The 27,631-nt window shown below is 43.4% G+C and overlaps 1 protein-coding gene across 1 annotated transcript in view; it reads left to right on the forward strand.

Moving 5' to 3' along the window:
• Nucleotides 1–21,618, forward strand: part of LOC148014661 (uncharacterized) — a 126,276-nt gene extending 104,658 nt beyond the window's left edge. Inside the window, exons 8-10 of the mRNA XM_087666575.1 lie at nucleotides 20,181–20,240; nucleotides 20,397–20,477; nucleotides 20,606–21,618. Coding sequence (XP_087522701.1) covers nucleotides 20,181–20,240; nucleotides 20,397–20,477; nucleotides 20,606–20,659 — 195 coding nt within the window. The 3' untranslated portion in view covers nucleotides 20,660–21,618. The remainder of the gene's footprint in view (nucleotides 1–20,180; nucleotides 20,241–20,396; nucleotides 20,478–20,605) is intronic.
• The last annotated feature ends 6,013 nt before the right edge of the window (nucleotides 21,619–27,631 follow it).

A 27,631-nucleotide genomic window follows, 5' to 3' on the forward strand; every position in this document is an offset into this window, starting at 1 on the left:
GAACAACCTATTACATAACCAATTCTAATAAATCAGACAGAAAGAACAGCTGGAGTAGAGCGAACAATCGCCAGCCAGGGAGCTGCAATGTCCGGAAGGACCAGGTCAGCTAACATCATAGAAGTGATTTGCTGTAACACCAATCCACGCATATGGGCCACATGCCCATGGATGCCATATGTGTCATAGGGCTGTCCATCTAAGAAAATGGAATAGGCAGGAACAATCTGAAGACAAAGATGGCATAGAGGACATATTTCCCATAATCCACAAATGAACTGGTATGCGGTGTTGGGTCACCAAGAACCACACACGGGAAATGAAATTCCAGATCTATCGCGCAACACGGCAAGAGACAAATAGGTGAAGCAATGTCTCATCTCATGTGGTACAGAAAACACAGCGCCTTGCAGAGATCTTTCGGGCATGGAGCACTTCTTCCGTTGGAAGACCCCCAATGAGCAACCTCCACATGAACATTTTATCTTGATACGAAACCTTAGACTTCCAAAGCTGGATAAATTGTCTCGCCGCTTCTTTTTGGTATCCCTGAGATGCCAGAACTTATTAACCTTCCCCCCATCTTTTAGCTTCCACCATCTGATGATATATCTGATTCGCTGACCTTTTCTGAAAGTCATCAAGAAGCACAAGCTTCCAGTCACGCCATGGATGCAATGGCTGTAACGCAGGCAAAGGAGAGCAGCTCTGAAGACAGTCTTGTATTGACGACCAAATGTCCCTGTATCCACGAGGCACCCTAAAGTACTAACGAATACGCCTAAAAGAATAAAGGCGGGGCTGCCCAAGAATTACCCCATCACAGACTATCTTCAACCCTAACCTAGCCATCCGATTAAACTTATCTCGTTGCAAATCTTTGTGTGGCCAATCCAACAACCTCGAGAGCGAGTATTTCTCCTTGCAACGAATTTTTCTCCTCACGAAATGAAGCATCTCCTGCTAGGAAGCAATTAAATGAGAAATGAGAAAAGATTGGGAGACCTTTATGGGCCTCGTAGAATTAAGCGCATGCCACCGGGAAGCATGAATAACCGTGCTTCCATGAGAGATGCCAATCTTTTCTATGAAGAATTTGGCAATATCTGACCAAGGATAACACTGAATACATAGACTCTGCAAAAGGGACAGCCTCAAAGTGGCCATATGCAAATTAACATCCAACAAAGCTGCACCCCCCATCCTTTTCGGAGTGGTGACATGCTGCTAAGAGATTCATACCTGCCCCAAACAATTGCCTTTCTTTTTCCACAGCATAAATCTAATAGGCTGGACCAAATCCAAAAGGGACTTCTTGGTCCAAGGCAGCAATGGCAGAAAGAAGGAAATCATACTGATCATAATGCATTGAGCCACTTTTAGCCTAACATGAAGAGGCCAACCCTGAGATTTCCAGTACATGAACCTGTCATGAATTCAGGATGCCATCCAATCCAACAAAGCACGGGGAGCGACTTCCACACCAATATGATATTCCAGGTGTCTAGTTATATTACCCCTCGGGATCACCATTCCATTCCATCCCAAGGCCTGTAGATCATTCTCCGTACAGGAGAGAAGGGTGAATTTCTGAGTATTAATGTGAAGACCTGATGCCAAAGCAAAAAGGTTCCAGGCCACCATTGCCCGATTGACATTAATAGGATCCGCCTTGAGGAACATAAAAGAATCATCTACCAAAGATTGGCCCACCAGCTGATCACCACCAGGAAGAGATAACCCAACTATCTCACCTTGAGCTGCCAACTTATCCAATAATGAGAGCATCGGGTGAGTTACCAAAGCAAACAGCAAGGGGCTGAGTGGACAGCCTTGCCGAAGAGACCGAGATAAGGCGATTTCCTCCGTAATCCCTCCATTAAGAGCAATATGGGCCATAGCACCCTGACTGATGGTATCAACTAGAGGAATCATCCAGGGGCCAAAACCCATTGTAGATGTTAATTGCCACAAAAATGACCAAGTAACATGATCAAATGCCTTCTCAATATCTAGCTGAAGCATAACCTGCTGGCTAGAAGCTTTGGTATAATTGATTCCCAGCTGGACATTCAAAATGTTGTGCATTATATTCCGACCTTTAATGAAACCGTATTGACGTGGATGAATGAGGTGTAGAAATACTCTCTTTTTTTTTCGTAAAGTAGAAATACTCTCTCTCTCTCTCTCTCTCTCCATGGAGCTTTAGCCACCTTTACTCCTACTTACAAATCATCCTACAATAATGTCAAAGCCATGCCACCTTCACTTTTTGCCACTTGGATTCTCTTGTAGAAGCTATGAACCTTTAATGCAATCTTGTAAGCACCATTCTGTGAACAAAAATTCAAGGCCATAAAATCTTATACGAATGGACATTGTTTGATGGAAACAGATGCTGATTTAGATTTTATAGAGTGGAGGGATTGCCAAACAGTATCTGCAATTTTGTAAAAGTATTTTATCAGAGAGAAAGCTTCAGCACTATATACTTGAGCGACTTGGACATTACTTGATGCAAACAATTGATGCTGATGTAGATTTTAACAGTGGAGGATTGACATACATATTAATAGTATTCATCAGTATCTCCAAACTTTGGCTAGTATTTTATAAGAGAGCAAGATTCATCACTGTATGCTTGAGCCACTTGGACCTTCCCGTTCTCACCATTTTATTAAGATAAATGACAATTGGATGAAAGGGTATGTACAGGGTTAATCAGACATCTTTGCCTAACAGACGGTTGGATGAAGACAAATCTTTTCAAGTCATCTTGCTGTACTGCATTGAGTTAAAAGGAACCTGAAGATTCTTTAAAAAGCTCTCAGGTAAACCCTCTATCAAGTATAGATACAGTTTCCTGCTATCATTCTTACAAAGCTGAAGCTTTATTGAGAGAGAGGCTGTATCAAGTGTAGATACATTTTCCTGCTGTTCTTATGGATCTGAAGCTCTGCAATGGACAGTTACAATCCTTAAGATTTTGAGTAATATCATTTTTGTTTGGACGTACTGCACCTGTCTCTAGAGCTCTTGACTATTAAACCAGTGCTCACAACTCATGTTTACTGTGAATGGAGTGATTGGAACATCACAATCATCCAATACTTCAGTTTGTGAATACCATTTGTCTGACTGGTAATGGTATCAAGAAGAGACGATTGAAACTGCTGAAAGTTTAGCCCTTTCGTCAATTTCCATGACTCCATAGTCTCTGAAAACCCTAGTTATGCAAAACAGCCTGAAATGCCACTTGAGGCAGGGCGAAATGTTGAAACATGGCCAAAATTTCTTGATGCGTCTCTTGGACCCAAACATTTTATAATCCTGAAATGGCCCCACATGGTGTTTCAGGCAAAACCCGAAACATTTCGAGAAACATTTGAGGACATGGGCTTCTCAAATGAGAGAGAGAAACCTCAAATAACCATGATTGGCTTTCTACATGAATAACCAACTACTCCTTAATGAAAAGTCTACATGGAACTAGATGCAATGTTTATGGTCAAAGATTGAAAGTTTGTGCCCTTTTAAGAAAACATAATTTATTTTAGGCCACAAATGTGTGATTGCTATAATCATCATCCCACTAGCTTCTATTGTATCTTCATATCCTAGGCTAGATGGATATTCTTGGATAACTACACACTAGCATCTCTGACCTTTTTGGAAGCTTAGTGTGTTGCACACAACTGGGCTTAATGCTTGCATCTTATCATTTCTAGAGGTTTTACTTCCCTAGACTACTTCTAGGTTAGTCTTGATTTCTCATTAGATGAAATTTATTGCACAACCACCTAGTCTGCAATCAAGCTAAAAACAAATTATCTACAATGACATTGCCTAGATACAAAGTTATAGGGACAAGAGAACGGGATCATGAAGTGGGCACAACAGGGGTAGTGCAAACGATATGTAGACATGGAGCAGCCACCTTGCTGACTATCAAACCAGCCAAAATCATGGAAGAAATCTGCCATAATAGCAATCCTCTCGCATGACCCACATGATCATGGATACTCGAGGCCGAGTCAAAAATGAATGCATTATGAGTCTGCCAGATGTGCCAAAGACCAGTCCATCGCATAAAATGAAAGAGATGAGGATATGGATGTAACATGGTTGTGGACTGCATTTTACCAAAAAAACCGAGGTTGGATGGCCGTCTGCTGACATGTGATAGAGGTCCATGCTTGGAAAATGAAGTGCCAAATCTGTCTAACAATTGGAAATCTTCTTTCTTTTTTTCGTGAATGAGTGTATATTAATATTGGAATATTTACATCCTGCCTTCAGGCCAACCAAAACAAAAAGGATACAAGTCTCACATTTTTACATCAGACCATCAGGTCAGCATAGAAAAGAAAACACAGATACAACTAAAAGTCTATCACAACTCTAACTCTGGAAGGTCACTCAGAAAGGACAGCTGGGGTAGAGCGAACAATATCCAGCCAAGGAGCAACAATGTCAGGAAGAACCAGATTATCTGAGACCATAGAGGATGCCATAATACTAAACCACGAACATGGGCCACATGCCCATGGATGCCCGATACTGAATCAAAAATGAAGGCATTCTGAGTATGCCAAGTATGTCACGGGGCTGTCCATCTAAGGAAATGGAAAAGGTAGGAATAATCGGAATGCAAAGAAGACGAGGGAATCATGTTTCCCATAACTCATGAGCGAACCGGTGCTGAGTTGTCGCGGACCACACACGGGAAACAAAACTCCAAATTTATTTAGCAACAGGGCAGGAGACAAAAAGATAAAGCATTGTTTCATCTCATGTAGTACAGAACACACAATGACCAATAGAGATCTTGCGGGCTCGCAGCACATCACAAGTTGGAAGACCCCCAATTAGTAGCCTCCACATGAACACTTTACCCTGATACGGAACCTTAGATTTCCAAAGCTAGATGAGTCTTTCTTGCCACTTCTTTTTACTATCCCAAGTATGCCATACTTTGTTAGCCTTTTTCGTGGTCCATCTTTTGACAACCACCATTTGATGATAAATTTGGTTAGCTGACCTTTTCTCAAAATCATCAGGAATCACAAACATCCAATCACACCATGGTGAAGAGTGCTGTAACATTGGCAAAGGGGAGAATTGTAGAGGGAGCTCACGCTCAACCGCTAAGACCCACGGACCACTTATTGTTTCAAGCGTTTCAAGCGAGCTCTGATGGCTCTCTCTCACCTAGCCGACGCCCCGTCGATCCTATGAGTGTAGTGACCTTATCTTGATGTTGAAATGAGTTACCTCCTCTCCCGCGCACTCCGGTAGCTCCACGACCTAAGTGCAAGCTTCAAGCAAGCTCCATCCTCAAGCTCCAGGCTACAAGCTCCATAGCCATGAGCAAGAGAAGAGAAGAGAAGAGAAGAAGAGAGGGGAAGATGGAGAGCTTCTCCTCCCTGGTCCCTCATCCTTACACACTCACTCCCTCACACTCTCACACTCCCTCTCTCAAGCACAAGCTCAAGCAAGCAAGCAAGAAGAAGAAGAAGAAGAGGAGAACCACTTTTAGCCATACACAAGAATGAGCTTCTCATTTACTTTTCAACTTTATATACAAAACCCTAAATCCCTTTTGGGCGGTCATCTCCTTATCCCCTTTTTTATATGACCGGCCGTGACCTAGGCCATTTTTCCCATTGTCCTTCTATCTTTCTAGCTTCCTTTCCACTGCCCGTCTACATTTACAAATTGCATGGTTGAGAGCCCGATGCTCCTTAAATTAAATCATGATGCGCTTGCGCTCTTTTACAGAAGTATTGACTTGCACTTTTCCTTGTGCGTCTTTTTTCCTTATTTAGGATTTTTTTGCGCTTTTTGTGTTTCTAGATTTTTCTTGGCACGCCTTCGTTTTCCGTTTCACTTTGCCTCGGTCTTTGTCTTCTGCTTTAGCTTTTCCAGATTTTCCACCTTGTTCATTTGACGGTTAACATGACCCCTCTCCTAGACGAGTGTCAGTCCCATGGCACTCACTGTTGTAGGTAGCAGGCTTTGGCATGCATTGAAGACGTGGGTGGAAGGGATATCTATGGTTGCCGTGGAGTCTTGGTGGTGGTGTGGAGGAAGGTCGTTGGAGGCACGTTGGTGGCCTAGGTGGCTGGTGGTAGAATTGTTGGAGTTGGTGGTAGGGCTGTTCTTTGTTGGGGATTACACTGTCAGCTAGCACAAGTGTTGGTTTGTTGGGGATTTTGCACATGACGATTCTTGGCGGATTTGCAGGATGATAAAGGATAAGAATTCAGAGTTGAGTATCGATGAAGAGAGAACGACACTTTCGTTGGAGTCTTCAATACCTGCAATTGAAAACCTCTCATAGGTGGTCTCTCCCTAGGGGCAGTGCTAGTCTTCTTTATCGTGCACAAGACGTAGTTCAATTAGTTTGGGAGATAGGTTGAACTCTAAGCAAGGAGAGTATTGTCCTGCACTTGAGGACCCAAACTGTGTATATATTTTGGTGCAGATAGTATATGAGTACGTGTGCATACTTAGATATTATGTAGTTAGAAGACCGCGGGCTGGTTTCTCGTAACAATGTGTGGATGAAGCAAAGTTGTTCATGTTGAGAAGAAGTACATGCGAAGATGTATGAAACATCCTTTGCGTTGTGACTGTACGATGTAGCATAATTGAACACAGGGACACCGCACTTTCGGTAGCTGGGAGCTATTGGACTTGCTTGATGAGAATGGTGTACTTTTCATGGCCATTCGTGCGGTGCTTACCATGATTGATTGCAATGGTATTAAGGTAGAGTGCAAGAGGGAATCGTGCGAATGGGTCAGGGTGACAGGTCTACCCATAGGCGAGACAAGCTTTCTAGGTATGTCCTGCCCTTGATGTGCCCTGAATAATTGTGGGTGATGTTGAAGGGCTAGGAGAATAGGGACGGAGCCAGCCGACCAAGGTCACTGGACGTACCTAATTTCAGGACCCCTAGGTGTTGTGCTGTGATCGTGGGTGCTTTTTAGCTTTTCGTTCTTTTTTTTTTCTTTTTTTTTTCTTTTTTTTTCTTTTTTTCATTTTTTTGTTTTTTTTATTTGGGTGACTTACCTGAGTACAACCGTTGCAATATGTTGAGGCTAGCAGCCTTTCAATGGGTTGGGGAATGTCAAGCTTCGAAGGCTCAGGAAATGGATATTACAGCGATGAGTGTGTCTTAGCCTCGTTGTTGGAGATGCAGTTGTTGAGATGGGGAGATACACTTGAGATTTTGCAACCCTCTTTGGAACATGCGATGTTGATACAATTAAGGTAAGAGCTGCCGTGAGTGCCTGGTGTAGAGTGTAACCCAGAAAGAGAAAGTGGTTAAGATCATGCTTTGGGCCATGCGACATGGGCGATCGGCAAGGGTGAGTGGTCTTGCGGTGAGTTGGGCATTGAACACGTTCGCATGAAGATCTGCGTCGTCCTGCATCCACTTGTCACTTCATGAGAGTATATGCAAGTCGTATGCATCAAGTACAACGAACAGATGCAATCATGTCAAGATATTACTTAATTAAAATCCTATGATGCTAATTGCGATGTATATTCCGGTGCTTGTTAAAGACGTGGCATAGATTAGCAGTAGGTAAGGAAAGTGTATACAGGTAGGGAGTCTGCCCCTTTAACCATTTAAAGACAAAAAGTTATGGCAGGATGGGCTTTGTTAAGCAGCTTCTATATCATAGGGGCTACTCTATTTGTACAAGGCGGGGCGAGTCCGGGTGGTTGTGCGACTGAGGCTGTGCCGGTGAGAGGCTCCTGTGAGGCTGGGCGGGAAAGATGTCGGCTGGGACTCGGATGGTGTAGTTCCTAGCCACAACTGTTTCCAGAATGCTTTTAAACAATGCATCAAATTCTTGCTTGTCTCGAGCTGCCCTCTCCTCTTTCGAGCATCTGGTGCCCGATTGTCTGCCGGGAGCCTGCACGACTAGTGTTGCCACACCCCGTGTGCTCCCTTGAGTCCTCGTCCTCTTGGCTTGGGGGGTTTTCGGCCTGCGTCTTGGGCGGTGTCGTTTGGAGCCGCTTTTCGGCGCGTACCTCTTTAGAGTAGCCATGTGGCGTTCTGGTGGGGGCGTTAGTGCCTTATACTCTTTCCGACGGCGAAGAGCTTCCTTGCATGCTAGCTGTACTATGTGGTCCATGACTACTACCGTAGAGGGGACCTGCAAAATGCGAACCAAGGATTAGGCCCTGATGCAGGATAAAACTATTCGCATGGAAGGGATTATACAGTGGGTTATCAAGCGCATATGACTGGGAGGAGAGAGGTGAGGCATGCAATGTTTGTTATAGAGGGATGGCCCCCATGATGATGTTCGTTTTGCCTCCAACTATTAGCAAATCTTGGCTTATGCTAAGTTGTATGGACTAGTTGTCATGGAGTGGGGCAGGGCTCATCCCCAAAAGAATAGACCGGAAAGGGGAAAGGTGCATAGTTAGGGACGATGCCTCGTCTACATCATCAGAGATGTTGGTCAGGGCTTCCTATGGCGGTAATGAGGGTTGCATGCCCTCCACCTGGAGGTGGGAATGGTCACACGACTTCTAAATGTGTGGTGAGAGGAGGACCTGAGGAGCTCAGCCTGTCAAATCCAACTCTTCTTCTTGCGCTTGACTATCATTGCCTGTGTGTTGATGCTATCTATACAGGGTCGCAAAATTCATTGTTTATTTACATACATATTTACGAATCCATGTCACTTCACGAGGATAAAAACCAATTGTAGAACTCCGGATTGTACTGGAGTGTGACACATGCATCCAGTACTCGTGGAAGCATACTTAATAACGATAGATATTTTGCAACATCGAGTAGCATGGTACCTTGTCCGAGTCTATTGGGAACATGTAACTCTTCCTCAGTGAGAACCTTATCAGCCAAAGAGTTCTCTTGGCTAGTTCTAGCTAAGTCCGTACCTCGAATGGCAGTCAACACTCGAAATGAAGTTGGTGCCACATAGGTTGGGTCTCTTTGAGATCGCCATTTGGCCAATCACTCCTCTAAGACTATCATAATTTGGATTTCTAATTCGGCCATTGCAACCCGGTTTTCAAACCAACGTTTTTCAAATTGACTTCAACCCTCTAATTGTCACTTTAGTTTCTCTATCTCTAAGAGACTTGGTTGGCAGAGCACATCATTGAATGTTTTAGTTAAACGTAGTTCGTCGGCTTCCTTGTCAGAGGTGACTCGCATGCGTTCATACAGGAGCCGGTCATAGTGCTCGTCAAGATGTTCTTGCTCTTCCTAGGATAGGAGAAATGGCAAGTATTCTTCAAGCTACTCCCTAGGGAATGCGCCCATGTCTGCAAGGACGTAGACACGTGCGAATACCCTGAGTTTAGCATCCAACTCGGTTAAGCATTCTGCGACACTTCTATGTTCAATGAGGGCTTGCTCGGTCGCTATCTCATGCAAGGTTCTAGGAGTTTGCCGAGGCTTTAGCATAGCTAGGGGCTCAGACCTAGATGAGCAAGATTGGTCAACGCTAGAATTGCTTATGCTCTCGGGGTTTTCATGTTTCTCTTGAGGCTTTGTTATTGCATAGCCGCTGGTTGACCTCCTGTCATAAGTGCAACCAGCCCAGTCAGCATCAGTATACCCCATCAAGTCAAGGGTCATGGTTCTTCTTGGATATGGCTGATATAGATTTGTCACCTTGTTGTGACAGCGTTGTATCCACTCTTGATTGGTCAATGCGAGTTCTGTTGTTAGTGGATTGAGTGTTGCAAGTAATTGTTGATGGTAGCGGCTGCTTTGATTTTTCAGAACACACGGATGTGTCTGAGGTTTCACCGCTATTAGGAGAGACATCAATGGGTTCATTGGTGGATGGACTCCGTGCTTTATTCCTCAGCTCTTTAACACTCTTGGTTTCAATCTTCTTGGGATCTATACACGCTTCATAGGTCAAGATATTAAAATCTGCTCCTTCATCAATCAGAGCATCGACAATGTACTCTCTTTTTGTGGTGAGTTTGACCCTAAGATAAGGAGGTAGTACTATGTCTTCGTCTTCCGGGTCTTGGCTTGTAAATTTAAGCCTTCTGATAAATACCCTTGAGTCCCCAACTGCACGACCAGATGTGGATTCTCCACTGATGTCTTGGATCGTCTGTGCAGTGCTATTCATCTATCGTTAGGATTGTTATATCTAGTCATTCTCGCCGTTGTAGCTTGATGTTGTTACTTTCCGTTTTGACTAGATGCAGTCCAAATGCAACACATACGTGCTTTTGCAGTGTGGCCTTTTTGCCCTTGTTGGCTAGATTGGCCCATTGAGGTTCTAGGGTCTCTGTTTGTCTCTGTTCTTTGGGTGTGGGCTTTTGGTTGCTCTTATGCAAGTGAGAATCCATGCTCGTGTAGAGCCATTACTACACTAGGGTCTAATTTGGAGGACGGCGCGTGTTCTCTCTCCAGCCTACTCGGGGGAGGTGCGGAGAGGGCAGAGCCCCCTCTGCGGGGGTCCGGGGGGTTTATGGCTCAGCGGATTGTCTCTAGGACTCTAGGTCTCGCGACAGCCTACGCAAGCTGCTAATCAGCTGCGCCTTACAAATTTGCCTATTCCTTGCGCTAGAATTGAGTTCTGAGCATGAGGAGGACTCGTGACAGATTGTGCGGTTGAGCTCTAGCTGCGTTTGGTCAAATTTTTGGAAAATTTGGAAAAGTCTACACTCGGCTCAACTTGTTCGAATTGTAGGGGCCGAGTGGGTGACTCAAACGGGCCGAGGTGCTCACTTGGACAGGCCGAAAAGGTCCACTCGGACGGGGTCACTCGGACAGGCCGAGGGAGTCTACTCGGACGGGCTGAGGCACACGGGCCAAGGGCTGAATTAGGTTTGTCTAAGGGCCGAGTTTTGCGCAGGCCGAGAGCCGAATTGGGTTACTCGGACGGCTGAGTGGGATGGTTGGCCGAGGGCCGATTCTGGGACTCAGCCCAGAAACCGGCCGCTTGGACGGGCCGAGTTGCGCGCGACGAGGCAGCGCCGAGGCGATTTTGATCGAAACCGACGATTTAGCTAATCATTTCACACACAACCTTCCAGATCACAACTAGGGTGCAAGGGGAAGTGATTGATATATCTGAAGCGATGGGTAGGCTCTCCTGCGACAAGATGGAATCGATTCTCCGCGGGCTCTCTCTCTCTCTCACTCACTGCAAGGGTTTCAAGTGAGCTCTCCCTTGGCTTCTTGGCTCTTAAATCCCTTCCTGGGTAAGGTTTGGACGCTCCCAATCACTCATTGCCGACATTAAGCATCCCAAGCAATCTTCTTGCTATTTTTTACATGATTTGTGCCCTGTTTTGCCCTGTTTTGCAACGGTAAACCCTACCCTTTTCCGATTCAATTTCCTAATCCTAACCTACGCTAAATGCAACAAGAATCGAAAGCAAAAAACTGAAATGATTTTTCCATGTTTTCCAATCATCAAACAAAAAAAAAAACCCAAAATACTTACTTTCTTTGAAGATAAAAAAAGCTAACTTCCTACCTATCTCAAGCTTTGGTTCGGGGATGATTCCCTTACTTCGGTGCTCAATATGAGGTGCACAAGTGCTCAAGCTTGAATCCGTTGGTCCCGGCAACGGAACCAAAATGTAGAGGGAGCTTACGCTTAACCGCCAAGACCCACGGACGGCTTATTGTTTCAAGTGTTTCAAGCGAGCTCTAATGGCTATCTCTCACCTAACCAACACGCCGTCGATCCTACGAGTGTAGTGAGCTTACCTTGATTCCGAAATGAGTTACCTCCTCTCCCGCGCACTTCGGTAGCTCCACGATCCAAGTGCAAGCTTCAAGCAAGCTCCATTCTCAAGCTCCATAGCTACGAGTAAGACGAGAGAAGAGAAGAGAAGAGAAGAAGAGAGGGGAAGATGGAGAGCTTCTCATCCCCGGTTCCTCACCCTCACACACTCACTCCCTCACTCTCTCACACTCCCTCTCTCAAGCACAAGCTCAAGCAAGGAAGCAAGAAGAAGAAGAAGAAGAGGAGAACCACTTTTGGCCACACACAAGAATGAGTTTCTCATTCACTTTTCAACTTTATATACAAAACCCTAAATCCCTTTTGGGCGGTCATCCCCTTATCCCCTTTTTTACATGGTCGGCCGTGGCCTAGGCCCTTTTTCCCATTGTCCTATCTTTCTAGCTTGCTTTCCACCGCCCGTCTACATTTACAAATTGCACGGGTGAGAGCCCGACGCTCCTTAAATTAAATCATGATGCGCTTGCGCTCTTTTACAAAAGTATTGACTTGCGCTTTTCCTTGTGCGCATTTTTCCCTTATTTAGGACTTTTCTGTGCTTTTTGTGTTTCTAGATTTTTCTTGGTGCGCCTTTGTCTTCCGTTTCACTTTGCCTTGGTCTTTGTCTTCTGCTTTAGCTTTTCCAGATTTTCCACCTTGTTCATCTGACGGTTAACAAGAACCTCAAAAGCCAGTCTTGTATAGATGACCAAATGTCATGATAATCTCCAGGTACCTGAAAGTGTTGACGGATACGCCGAAAAGAATAAAGATGAGCTTGTCCAGGAATGACCCCATCAAGGACTATCTACAACTCCAAACGAGCCATCCAATTAAACTTATCTTTGTGCAAATCTTTATGAGGCTAATCCAACAACGTAGAAGTAGCCATCACTTTTCCTGGCAACGAATTCTTCTCCTCACGAGAATCAGGAGGGCGCCAAAATGCGAGACGTAACATCGCTTGCCAAGAGGCAATCAAATGAGAAAGAAGAAAAGACTGAGAGGCCTTTACAGGTCTTGTGGAATTAAGCACATGCCACTAGGAAGCATGAATAACCTTGTTGCCATGAGAGATTCTAGTCTTTTCTATGATAAATTTTGCAATGTCTGACCAGGGATGACTCTCTATACATAATGCCTGGAAAAGTGCTAGCCTCAAGGCTGCTATATACAAGTTAGCATCCAACAAAGCTACTCCCCCCATCCTTTTAGGAGTAGTAATATGCTGCCATGAAATCCACACTTGGCCTAAGCGATTCCTTTTCTTTTTCCACAACATGAATTGGATAGGTTGAACCAATTCCAGAAGAGACTTCTTGGTCCAAGGAAGAAGAGGTAGGAAATACGAGATCATGCTGATCATGATGCATTGAGCAACCTTAAGTCACACATGAAGAGGCCAGCCTTGAGACTTCCAGTCACAATTGGAAAACTTCTCTTTTTTTTTTTCTTCTTCCGTAATGGATGTTATATTTATAAAGTACTAAACGACAAAAGAGTTACAAAAGTCATGGCAAAGACAGAGGAAATTGCCATATGCCAAGGAAGTAAGTCCTCCCGAGGGAGTAAGAGTGCCGAATGAGATCTATCTGCCAATGCAAGAGACCTTTAAGCCTCGCAATATGTCCTTGAACATTAGAGGCTGAATCAAAAAGAAAAGCATTCCGAATGGTCCAATTGTGCCAACTGCCCCAGTATCTAAGGAAGTGAAACAATATCTTCATATGCGATTGTGCCAGTGTGGGGTATTTGGGGCGCATAAAAACCCAATCAAAAGGGCTTAGCGAGAAACCAACCACTGCTCGCCAAACCGCTGAGAAGAGTGACCAGATTTTCTTAGCAAGAGGGCAAGAAATAAATCGATGACGGGCCGATTCCACACTGGTGTTGCAAAAGAAACAATTGCCGATGCTTGGAAAGGGCTGAAGCAAGAGGAAGACCACCAATCATCACCCTCCAAAGAAAGACCTTGCATTTGAAAGGTGTCTTGTTCAACCAGCCCTCCATCACAATTGCCTTCCACCATGACTGAGATTTCCGCAATCCCCATACAGTATTAGCTTTAGTAACTAGCCATTGATGATCTTTAATCAGAAGATGATACACGTGGTTAGCTGAGGCCTTTTCCAGCGGGCCTGCAAGGTCCCAGTCCTACCAGGGACGATCCGAAGCAAGGGCAGGAAAGGGTTGTCTGCTCTGGAGCACCAGCAAAAGCTGTTCCCATAAATCACGGTATCCACGAGGGATCCTGAAAAGCCTCCTGGCTGGATGAAACGATATCGACACATTGCGACTGGCAAGGGTGGCATCTGCAACAACTGAAGTCAAGCCCAAACGTGCCATGCGATTAAATTTTGGTCTGAGCTCATGTTTACCTTCCCAAGAAAGTAATCGCGAGGCTGCCAACAATTCCAGTTGAAAAGAGTTAGTAGCTAAACGGTCCTCCGCTGGATGCCAATGAGTCTTCTGGAGAACCAATTTCCAGGAACATACCAAATAAGCAAGCAGGGATAAAGGACTAGAAAACCGAGAGTCTGCATTAAGAACATGTCACCAGGAGCTCCGAATTTGGGTATTACCATGCACAAGCCCATGATCCTCAAGAAAATAACGGGCTATAAAGACCCACGGATGATGATCCAAGCACATGGCACGTAAAAGAGACCAACGGAGTGCCAGGATATGAGTCTCGGCATCCAAAATAGCCCCACCACCCATGCGTTTGGGGATACATGCATGCGACCAAGAAATCCATGAAATGCCTACATGCAAGGAGTCCTTCTTCCATAACATGAAACGAATGTATTGAGTAAGAGCATTTAATGTAGTAGTAGTCCAAGGCAGCAATGGCAAGAAGTATGTGAGCATTGGCAGCATAATTGTCTGAGCCACTTTGAGGCGAACATGGAAGGGCCAAGCCTGTGACTTCCAATACAGAAACTTAGCTGCCTTTTTGTGTGAAATCCACTCTAGTAGTTGCTTTGGCCGAACATCAACACCCAAAGGGTACCCAAGATGCGTGACAATGGAACTACGGGGAACAACCATTCCCTGCTAGTCCAATGACTGTAAATCTGACTCCGTGCAACCAAGAATGGCTGATTTCAAAGCATTAATATGAAGACTTGAAGCATGGCCAAAGAGAGTCCAAACATCTAATGCGTTGCGAAGATTATCCTTGTCCGCACACAAAATCATAAAGCTGTCATCAGCCAAGGATTGACTAATGAAGTGCTGTCCAAAAGGAAGAGGACAATCCAGCCAACTGAGTAGAAGCTGCCATATGAGATAACATCAAAAGAACCGGATGATTCGCAAGGGCAAAAAAGAGAGGACTCAAAGGGCAACCCTGTCTCATAGAGCGTGCAAGGACAAATGGCTTAGTAACACCACCATTCAGCATAACTCGCGAAGAAGCCGCAGCACTAATAGTATAGATCAAACGAGACATCCAAGTACCAAAGCCTATAGTAGGCATAAGTTCTGCAATGAAAGACCAGTCTAAATAATCAAAAGCCTTTTCCAGGTCCAATTGAATAATACCACCTCCTGATTAGAGTGCCTTGCATAGTCAATAGCCATTTGCACATTTAAGACATTATGCAGAACGTTTCGGCCCTTAATGAAACCATATTGAAGAGAATGCACAATGGCAGGAAGATGCTTGTGGAGCCGATTCACCATCACTTTGGAAAAGATTTTATACATTGAACCCATCAAAGAAATTGGTCGCCAATGTTTCAACATAGATGGCGAAGGAACTTTTGAAAGCAGTTTGATAAGACCTTCTTTCCATGAGGAAGGCATGAATCCCGTTTTCCAAACCTGCCGAAACATAGCCGTCAATGGTTTCACCAGTTGGGTAGCGAAAACCTCAAAGAAATCATTGGTGAGACCATCCCAACCGGGACTTTTATCCTTGGGCAAGTGTAACAAAACATCCATAACCTCCGGCTCACGAATATCTGTCTCCAAAGTAGTTTGCATGTCATGTGGAACCTGATTGCGGACCAAATCATAGAAAACTGAGCGGGCATGAGTAATTTGGTCAGAAGGTGAAGGAGTAGAACCAAGAAGGTCTAGAAAATAATTCCTACACATATTCACAATACTCTGAGGATCAGTGACCATTTGATCTTCTGCATCCTGGAGTCTAGTTATATTCTCTCGAGCAGGAGATGCATGGAGAGCTCGAAAGAACTTATGAGTTTGACAAGTACTATCTTGCAAATTCTCAGTCAAATTTTGCAATTTGGCCTGCTGATAAGATTTCAACTAAAACTCTTTAATAAGATCAGTCAAACGCTTAGCCAATGGCAGCAAAAATACATCATCTGGAGTCTCCACCAGTAGAGAACGAACCAAAGCCAGTAATTTCTCTGTTGCTTGTCATTGCCGCCGACAAAGAGAGGCATGATGGATCCCATACTGCCGAACAATCCACTACACATTAGAGAGCAATCGTTCAAAAGAAGCATTGCCCTCAGAGGAGAAGTCCAATAAAAATCTACCAATCAATTGCTGCATATAACCGTGAAAGATTGAATGCTTCAAATAAGACGAGTTGAAACGCAAAGGGAGTCTATCCAGAAATCGTTTAAAAGGTGCAATGGGTTGTACAAGCATCTCAAGCTGTAGAGGAAAATGCTCCGACAAGGCATATTGCTGCAACACTTTCATTTCCAGCATCTCAAGAAGAAAAGCATCATCCTGCATGATGTACATGCGGTCCAACCGCGACCATGTAGTTGTATACTGCGCATAATGAAAAGTAAATCCTGTAGAAGAAGGGTGTAGCCATGACCAGAGATCTTGCTTAAGTACGGCAAGAGCAAACGCATTCCACACACGGCTTTCTGGAGCTTCCATCACCGAATGCTCTGATGTGGACTGTGAAGAATCAATACACATATTAAAATCCCCCATCAACAAACCCCGCCTGCCAAGTGACAAGGAGGTCTGCAAAGTATTCCAAAGATCCCGACGGAATAAAGGGTCATTTGGAGCATAGAGCCCAAGTAACCATAAGATCTCTCCTTCAAATAAAACTTCAATCACCACAAAATGACCATGTAGATCATTTTTAATAAGAACAGGCTGATATTTCTCATGTACAATCATAAGCACACCAGAATAATGCATGGCATGTGTCCCTGCATAAAACAAGTGAAACCCATGGCAATCCACAACTTTTCCTGCTTCACCGTGACTCTTGTGCTCAACAGCACACAAGACATCCCACTGATTCTCATGCAATACACTCCACATGGCATGTTGCTTATTGCGAGAACAAATGCCTCGCACATTCCACGTGGCTATCTTCATGTGTATTCAAAAAAGAAAATTAGGAACGAGGCAAAGCTTGCCTTGATTTAACCTTTTCTGCTAGAATGTCCAGGACATCCTCATCCAAAAAATCAGCTAACATGGCAAAAGAGTTCTGACGGCCAGATTTAGAGGTAGAAGGTGTATCCATTGTCTTGGGAATGGAACGGAGATAACGACGATCCCATGGGGTAATCACGTTACCTCTAGCATCAAAAGCCAACTTAGCAGCTAGGCCCTTCGGACCGTCCGTATATACTTTCCTAGTAGGCTGATTGCGAGGAGTAGAAGAAACCATAGCATGAGTAGTGTGCTCTGAAGACAACATGTCTTTCATGCGCATATAAGTACCTAAGGAATCTTGTGAAGCATTAGGCACAGTATCTGCCATGCCAGCATCAAACCTTTTACCTTTTTTGGCACGGACATCTACCCAGTCATTGTCACGGGAATCCAAACCCGAAACATGTTGTTTCCCTTTATCCAAAACTTTAGGTGGCTGGGTTGCATCCTACGACTGAGCATCAAGGACCATATCTTCCATGGGAGGCAAAACATGCTCAGCATTTGAAGTTGGTTGCTTCGTTGGGCTTTCGGCCATAAAATGCCCCAATTTTCCACATGAAAAACAATGCACTGCAAAGTTAGCCCATTTCAAACGAAAGTGCAAAGGATGCATGCCAGAGCAATTAAGACGTAACCAAGCAGGCCTTTTCGGAGCAGTGTCCCATAACATACACAAACGGTTAGGATTCATGGCCCTTAGGTTCGGGGGAACCAAAACAGGGCCCACAACTGCCATGGCATCCTTTAACAGTGGCCAATAGACAGGTGGACAATTTTCCACTTCCACCCACACCGGGCATTCGCGTTGAAGCAAGCACTGAAAATCTGCCATTAGGCGCCATGGCATAACATGGACCAAACGGCGATCAAGGAACAATGGCAGCTTAGTCAGCAGATCGGCACGATGCTTCTCAGATTTCAACAACACTTCATAAAAGCCTCGGGGCCCAACAAAAATCTCTTCAACACACTCTGCTTGTAGTAGACTTTGCAGCCACTGGCGAACATAGGAAAGCACTGGCATCCTACCAGTGAAGAAGAGTATAACAGCACGTTCATAAAACACTAAGAATGAACGCAAGACATTTTTCGGGTCCACAGTGGCTTCCAAAACATCTTCAGTTCCAAAGTCAAAAAATGCTTCATGATTATGTTGAACACAATCACCAAGCAGAGTGTTGGCAAAGTCCAACAAATGCTCCTAGTCAACATCCTGAGAATCCATAGAATCAGAAGCAACTTGAGCATAAGAACGTTCCTGATGATCTATTGTATCTTCCGAAGTATGCTTGGTGCATTGCCCGCAGCTGGACGTCAGGACCAGGTGGCATCTCTGTGCAAAGAACCATATCCTCTGGTTCCTTTGTATCAGAATCCGGACCAAGGGCTGCCACCGTTTGGTCAATAATGGCCATATCCAGACCAGCCATGTTGTATCACCACTTAAGAAAACAAGAGATCTGAAGCTATTTGCAGGGCGCTCTCTCTCTCTCTCTCTGCTACCACAGTCTGCCCGAAAGCAAAGCAAGATGCCACGAACAGACCTTGTGCAGGTCAGATGCAGAGCCACTATCCGCAAGTAAGACGACCTTCAAGCAGGGTGCGCTGAAGACTGCCCGAACAGCAGGTCTGTTTCCGCCTAGGGCAGAGCTATCCCTTCTCCCAATGTGGTGTCTGTGTCTCAGGAACAGATCTGGGCACCACAGGAACAGGTTGCAGGCGTGCACGGGCAGAGGTTGCGGAAGGCAGGTACAGATGACAGGTTGCAGGCGTGCAGGGACAGCTCGCAGGACGACAGGGGCAGAGCTCGTGGAAGGCAGAAACGGCGCAGGCCTCTCTCTCTCTTTGTCTCTCTCTCACGGAACAGGGCGACACTGGAAGGAAGGTCGCACGCCGGTAAGCACCATGGGTCGACAGGATATTTACAGGTAGGCAAGGGCAGGGATCAATGTTACGAGTAGGGCAGAACGGACCCTGCACTAGTCTGAGGGGAGAACGCAGGCAGGGTGCAGGGCAGGTAAGCACGTCCGCACGTCAGGGGGAGTCAGATCCGCCATCGCTTCTCCGTCTCTCTCTTTTTTTTTTTTTTTTTTTTTTGTAAAAGGTAATTGTATTAATTACGAAAAAAATACAAGATTACTTGATTACAAGAAACATGACGACAATCCAAGCCATCATGTGAAGAGGTGCTAAGTACTACAAGTTACAATTTCATGGCAAGGTTGCGGAGGAAATTGCCGTATGCCAAGGACGGAAGTCCTCCGTAGAGAGCAAATCAGAACGATGGAGAAGGGCTAACTGCCAATACAAGAGGCCCTTAAGCCTCACAATATGCCGCTGAACATTATGGGCGGAGTCAAACAGAAAAGCATTCCGAATGGTCCAGTTATGCCAACAGCCCCAGTATCGAAGAAAGTGATACATGAGCTTCATATGTGGCTGTGCGGGAGTAGGGTATTTGGGCTGGCCCAAAACCCAATCAAAGGGGCGCAGTGTGATACCAACCACCCCTCGCCAAACGGCTGACAAAAATAACCAGACTTTCTTAGCGATGGGGCAAGAAATAAATTGGTGGCGGGCGGATTCCATAGTAGTGGTGCAACTTCTCTCTCTCTCTCTCTCTCTCTCTCTCTCTCTCTCTCTCTCTCCAACTTATAACTTCTTCCAGCTTATAGCTTTCATTAATATCTTCCAACTTACAACTTTAAGTTCTTCGATTTATAATATCTTTGTAACTAGGATATCACATAATCCTGGTCTTCCCTTGATGATTGATGTTCCCATTCCCATTTCACCCCTTCTGAAAATTCTTGTTCCCATTCCTGTCCCTATTCCTGTTTGCGTTCCTGTTCCAAAGTTTACCTCAACTATGCTGGAAACTCCCTGAAACTACATATTTCTGTTTCTGATGATGAAAGGGAATTGTTTTCATTTCAAAGTTTCTCCCACACCCTCATATGATAGAACATATGGAATGTGTGTTTCCTTACAAAGTCCACAGAAACTAGTGTGTCGTTTCAATGACTGCAGGGTGCTGACTTCACAAACGCCAATCTTACGGGTGCTAATCTAGAGGGAGCCAATTTAAAGGTAATTGAATGTGCAACTATATTTTATTTTCACCTTCAAGTAAGATCTTTGTATTGAAACAAGGTATATTATACTGAGCTAAAAGGTTCTAGTCCCATTTTTAGTCAGGTTGCAACTGTGCTGGTAATCCATAAGTTTCTGTTTTTGGCTGGTCAGGGTGCTACTCTAGTTGGAGCAAACTTGAGCAGAGCAAATCTCCACCGGGTCTATCTTAGAGATGCTAACCTGCGAGATACGGTAACATCTTTTAGTTGTATGGCAAAAAGCAGAGCACTCTGTAAACAGTGGATTGAACTACTCAGGCTCTTGTTTCAATCAGCAGGATCTAGCTGTGTTTACTTCTTGATAGTACTGTGTAATTGCAGCTTCTGGAAGGTGCCAATCTGGAAGGAGCCAACCTTCTGAATGCAAGCAGGTGATAACTAGGATTGAGAGCAGCCAATCAATTTGGTGAAAGCAGGAGTGGCAGTAAGTATTGAGTAATAAATTTGTATTTTATAGCCATTGTAAAATTCTTTCAAGTCCCATGCTATAGTTGTGGAGTCCACAATATCTGTGGGAGCAATTTACAAAGTCGACCTGCATCCTCCTCACAGCAAGATGTAAAGAAGACTGATATGTACATAAAGAATCAAGGGTTTTTCCCAGAGTCTTGTTAAGATTCTAGTAATGATTATAGTGCTTTCCTATTCTTACTGTCATTGATCACAATGTACTGCGGATACATATGTTATCATTGATTATATGGAAGTGGGTAGACATGTTAATGTCAGTTTCCTGTACTTTACTACAAAGAAACAAGTGGCATCTGCCAGCCCTCTGAAGGCTGCGACATTGAGCTGAACTGAATCCCTCATTGCTGCTGCTTCTGATTTGGATTTTCTGTAACAGCTTTCTTAAGGCTGCTGACTTGATGTTGTTGAGCTCAAGCTCATTTGCTGCTGGGGGATTGATGGATGTAGGAGCCAGGGCATATTGAAACTTTGCTATTACATGCTTTTCCAGAGCTGTAAACAATTCAGAGTCCATTTATCTCATAAGCCCGGTTAAGTCTTGGAGCAGAATGTAATCCTGTGGTGCTTCTAAGCTGGTGCAAAAAGAAAGTCTGGCCCAGGCACTGAATTTTGCCATCCTGGTTGTTTGCAAATCAGTCATTCACCAAATATGCCAGTGAAGACGTGAATGTCTATGGCAGGACCTAACTAGGTGGATTTGGTTGCTTACTACTATCATCTCAGTAGACAGTATCATCAAATTGTTTTTGCATGACCTCATTACATTTGACCTGACGTGTACCAGCTCAATATGTAATTTTTGATGAAGCAAGTTTTGTATACAGTAACATTAATTTGATTTTAAAATGACCTTACATTTGACCTGAAGGTACCAGCTCAGTATGTGATTTTTTATCAAACAAGCTGTGTGTGTAATACATATGTTTGTAAAAATCTTCAACTGTGTAGGAGCCAGGTTCAGTAAATCCTCGGTCTTATTGCACTTTTATCAGTTATTAATAACCGGATGATCTTTTGGTATCTTGCATCAATACTCTCTTGTAGTCCTATACTTGCCCTTTGTTTTACTTCTTGAACTACTTAAACTTCAGTAAATGTATAGTCAGCTGCATCCTCCTTATAAGCCGACTGTGAACTTGCTAATACAAGGATGGTATTATGAACACCTAGTCAGTGTTGATGTTGGTTTTGTGTGGTGCCATGATCTTTGTTCCTTGCTTTATGCAATATTAGTTTGTTTGAGTCAAGGTGAGAATCATGTAGTCATCATTTTCAGTTTTGTTTTTTCATTTTGAAAAACAATAACACTGTCAAGGTCAAGCAGAAAGGTAATTATTAGCTCAACATAAGACCTCAATTTGTAATACAGTATTCTGAACTTGATCCTAACCACAAACTGCATCTTTTTTTTTCTTTCATTTTTTGAATTGCATCATCCAATGAAAATCCTCAGTGATTGTTATTCTATGCATCCAAATGTACTTAAATGGTGCATTGAGCATTATTTGTTATTGCTAAATTGATTTACAGCTAAGAAATGTAGCAGAGAGATTCTGCTCTCTTGAAAATCAAGAACACACTAGATAACTGGAAGCATGAGGGTTACAAATATGGATGTTTCCACAGGTGCTCCATTTTGAGGCATACCTTATTATCTTTTGCAAGACAATAGTGATTGGTGCATGTTCTTCATTCATCAACAAAGAAATATAATCTAACTGTGATATGATAAAATTGGATGTGAGCTCCCAATGCTGGCTGCTTCTTTAGATGAAGTTGCATGCCCGCATCTGCTAGAAGCAATCTCTACATGAGATGTAAATGCCTACGCATGCACACCTTTTCTAATACTTTCACAATCTTTGACATTTAATATGGTCAGGTCTGTTTCTGGATAGCCCTAAGATGTTGGTTGTCATTATATGGGGGCTTTATAAACACTTCTAACGTATTGGTTCATTGACATGGAATGACGACTAATTTGGGCCCATGTAAGGTGTATTTACATGTGCTTGTTTAAGTCTCCACAAATTTACAGGTGCATTACTTTAGGGAGAAGTTCCTATGCAATGCTCTCTCTTGGTAAGGTTTTATCATGGCTACCATATTGTTATTTTTGTGGATCATTAGCTCTTGCTTGAGCAAGGTCACTACCTACGGGGGAATAGCCTTGCCTTGTTCGTGTGTGCGTACACGTGCACATATGCACAAGTGCTATGATTGTGTTACTCGAGGAAAAAGATTAGACTTCAGGAAAAAGGGTTTGCATCTATCAATTGTGAACTATTATTATGAAAGATAACCCCTAGGCTCAATCTTAGCAACTAGTATTGAACTCTCATTCCCACGACTGTAGTATGAGTTTTTTGAGCCAACCCATTCAAATTAGCAAATGAATCTTGTATTATAGTAAAAATGTCTAGACTATAAGTATTGGTTTGTTGTAAAAAATAGCCAATCCTTGTTTGGTGGTTTAGTTCACCATGAAGTGGTATTCCTTAGAGATGTGAGTGGCCAATGTGCCATACCCTACTCTGCACCCATCCAAAAAAAGGGGGACCAATTTATTTTAAGATTGTTTTGAGGGTTTCACATTTTTTTTCCTCTTGTTTGTTTTTATTCCAAAATTATACTAAGAGAATCTTTGCTTTATAAGTAGGAAGTAAGAATGTAATGACCCCCATAAGATCATTTTCATTTGCTCCCCTTTGGACTTATTACAACAATCATACTTATCTCATGCCTTTTTATATAATTGTGGAATGTGAAATTTTTTGTCAAAGGCTTTATTTCGAAGTGATGTGCTACACAGTTTGCAGAAAGATTGAATGGCCTTGATTGATTTAAGGGTAGTGTTTTACTCTATTACATGTACAAGGAATTGAAGTTAGTGTTTTACTTTTTAGTTCTGAAAACTTGATATTCCCTTATCCACTCAATCAATTGCTTTGATATTGTCCACTCAATCAATTGCTTAGATATTGCGTGGGTATGGTGAAATTGGAAGGTTTAGGTTCTAATGACTTTAGGCATGAAAAGCACACATGAGCCAATGGTTGGTTTGGTGTTTTTAATGTGCTTACTTTTCTATGAAATAAAGATGTCTCCTTGTTTAACATTGTATATAATTTTTATTTCAAGTGCTCATATATCTAGGAACATAGTTTGTAAATTCATTGGTCAAGAAGAGGGTTTATGTATAAACAATATTATTTTTGTATTGAAATGCTTATGAATTATGATTTTAAATGTCCACTCCATGTACTTTCATAGTACAATTGATTGGAGGAGAAAAATACATGTCTGTGTTTTATATATTTGCACAAGCCATTGTGACAAGTCAAATAGGTTGCATGGGTGTGACCATTGACCTTGATACTAGGACCAGTAAAATGATTATGTGTACAAAGCCCAAAATAAAAAAGCAAAGGCACAAGAAGGACCAAGACATTAAGAGTTACATGACCAAGACTTTCAAAGCAAAAAAAACATCTTATATTGCAATAAGATAAAAATAGCTTAAAGACATCAATCACTCCAAGATCATTTGAGCAATTAAATTAATGTCTTAGATCCTTGATAAATTATTGTAATATCAATTTTCAACATCGTTGTCACTTGTAATGATTGTGCATGTTGTATGCAAAGAGTGCCCAATCGTAGGTGTTTAAGACTAAAATGGCCTTATCCATGTGTAAAACAATCCACCTCATCTTCATAGTAGGAAATAAATCAAACAATCCAACGGGATAATACTATCTACATGCCCTACCCGAGAAGGGTTAGATTTGATTTTAACGAGGAGGTTCATGGTAGATACGGCTTCCCTTTGATCTACAACGTAAATGCCTCAATTCGTGAAGAGAGCTTGATCTCCATCGAAAGGGATATTCATCCATCTATAGCAGGTTTCAAAGAGGTTGCAATGATCTTGTGTAACATTTATTTCTTTTACCTTCATTATCTTCATATTTGCTTTCTACTAAAGACAATCCAACACACACACGCATCCTCTAACATGCCCCAAAGGTGCATAGGACAAAACATCATAGCTCATGATTTCATTTGCAATCCACTTCGGGGTGCCAACTATAAAGGTTAAAATAGTTACTATATAAGTAATGATCCTAAATTAACCTATTGCTTAGGCTTTTCGAATGCTTCTATGATGGTTTTCTTGCCTTGATAAATTACCCATTTTCCCTCTTTTTGTAGTTGGCTTCATGCTGGCGATCTCACTTGGTTTTGCTTTGTGTTGTACTGGTACAAGCTCATCTGTGATCAACGTTTTGTTTTCCTTGGAACATTTTGATTACTTTAATGGTCTTGCTTTATGTTGTATGTCTCCAAACTCCAAAGCTGCTTGTGCCTGCGTGCATGTGTGTGTGTGTGTGTGTGCGTGCGCGCGCGCACGTGCGTGCATCGACTTGGAGGAACAATCAGAGATTGACGATACTTAGACTATAGCTTGGTGAGTTTCCACTATCCTATTCATTTTCTTTGCTTTGTCTCAATGGATAGCTTGTATTGTGAAGTAGAGTCTCTGGTTAGGTTAGGCTACATAGATAGGCAAAGCATCAATCCTTGTTGTGTAAGAGCCCATGAGGAGATCATGAATACATGAATCATCTAGGTTTGGCAAACCACAATGAAAAGCTACACTAACAATAAACATATGAATTTAAAATGTGTATAAAACAAACATTGCTATTTTGAGTCTTGCTTACCTTTTTTATGTGTGTATAATTTCATGTGCATTTTCACTCTATAAAATTTATAGTATAATTAATCTATTATGCACATGTTTTAATTAACGTATCACATTATTGTACCATGGAAATGGGTAAGGATGCAATGTGTTGGATTGAATTATATCCACCCATTTATTGAGAATATGTATTATGATTTACAAATTTTAATCAGGTGAATGTAAGGCAAGGTTTTTGTAGTATTTCGTTTTAAGTAGTATCCTAGCCAAATGGAAAGTCAATGTTTGGAAAGTAGTGGATAAAGAGTGCTTGTAAAGCTTAAGAAGGCAAACAATAACAACCTTCTCACAAATTAGTACATTGATTAGAATTGAGAATGGCATACTATGATGGAGAAACTCCATCTAGTCCCATGGAGCACTAATTAATTAGAATTAGAAAGTAACATAGTAAACTTGAGAAACTTGTCCCATTCCATTAATTTTGGTTGTGATATTGCATGGCATACCTTAATATGATATTGTGGGAGCTTTCACTCAACCGCCAAGACCCACCGACCGCTTATTGTTTCAAGTGTTCCAAGCGAGCTTTAATGGCTATCTCTCACCTAGCCGATGCGCCATCAATCCTACGAGTGTTGTGAGTTTACCTTGATGCCCGATCGAGTACCCTCCTCTCTCTCGCACTCCGGTAGCTCCACGACTCTTGATGCTAGCTCAAGCATCCTCAAGCCTCCTCCATCTCCCAGCTCCATCCTCCATAGCCGCGCACGCAAGAGAAGAAAAGAGAAGAGAAGAGAAGAAGAGGAGAGGAGATGGTGAAGAGCTTCACCCTCTTGATCCCTCACTCTCACACACACTCACTCCCTCACACTCTCACACTCCCTCTCTCAAGAGCACACACAAGCAAGGAGGAGAGAAGAAGAGAGGAAGAAGAAGACTCTTTTTGCCACACACCAAAGAATGAGCTTCTCATTCACTTTTCAACTTTATATACATGCCCTAATTTCCATGGGCGGTCATCCCCCTTTTTTACATGGCTGGCCATTAGCCTAGGCCCCTTTTCTCATTGTCCTTCTATTTTCCTAGCTTCCTTTCCGTCGCCTGTCTACATTTACAAATCGCACGGGTGAGAGCCCGACGCTCTTTTACAAGATTTTAGGGTGCGCCTTTTTATTTTAAAATGCTCCTTTTTCCCTTTTGCATTTGCCTTGGACTTTTAAGGTTGCCCTTGCGCTTTTGGTCTTCTTTCCTCTTCTTTGTTCAGTCGGGCTATCTTTTTTCCGCCTTTGCCCTGTGTCTTCCCACTTTCTTTTGCTTTCTTTGTGTTGGGGTTAACATTACCCCTCTCCTAGACAAGTGTCAGTCCCATGGCACTGCGGTGGGCCATAGTGGCTAGTTACGTCGGCCTTTAGGCGGAACAGGTAGGTCGGGGTTGGAGGGATTGATAGGTGATGGAGGTTGGGGATGATGACCAGGAGAGATTCCAGCATGCTTTAGGCTCTATGAAGATACGCGGCATCTGTCACATGGTTGTGGCACTGGTTACGTAGCCGGTCGTCTTTTGAGTATGAGAAACGCTTGAAGCAATAAGCAATCCCTTAGGATGATGGTATTGGAGGGATTTATTCTGAAGAAACCCCTCAAATGCGGTTTGGCTTGCAAACCCATGGCTTCGATTGAAGATCCTTGTCTTTGAGTTGAAGGTCTTCAGTTTTGAGTTGAAGGTCTTCAGACGAAGCGGTTCCAAGATCTATGCCAATGGCAGCTCTGCCTTGACTTGATTCACTCAGGGTGGCCATCAGCAGGCAGGTGGCCAGATGCTGGTATAGGAAAAGAACTGTTGATCATTAAGGGAAGCCGTGGGCGATCCTCCTCCGCGGGTAGCCCTATCTTGAAGTGCGAACATAACCTGCAAGAAAAGTTGTGCACTCCCTAAGGGGTGTGTCTGTCTTGCTGTGTAGTGCGTGGTGCGTGTGGTAGTGGAACTGGGAGATGGGTCTGACCTTGGGTAAGCCCTTGGTAACGTCCCACACTTGAGGACCCAGTTCGTGCTTTGTTGGCGGTGCAGTGCAAGACTTAGGGTGACAGGTCTGAACGTCCTGCCCTTGATGTGCCCCAAGTGTGAAGTGGGGGGGGGGGGGGGGGCGGCCTAGGGAGGATCCTAG

The sequence above is a fragment of the Lygodium microphyllum genome, chromosome 25, assembly GCF_053477565.2.
Source record: "Lygodium microphyllum isolate KBCC chromosome 25, Lygodium_microphyllum_v1.1.10, whole genome shotgun sequence".
Classification (NCBI taxonomy): domain Eukaryota; kingdom Viridiplantae; phylum Streptophyta; class Polypodiopsida; order Schizaeales; family Lygodiaceae; genus Lygodium; species Lygodium microphyllum.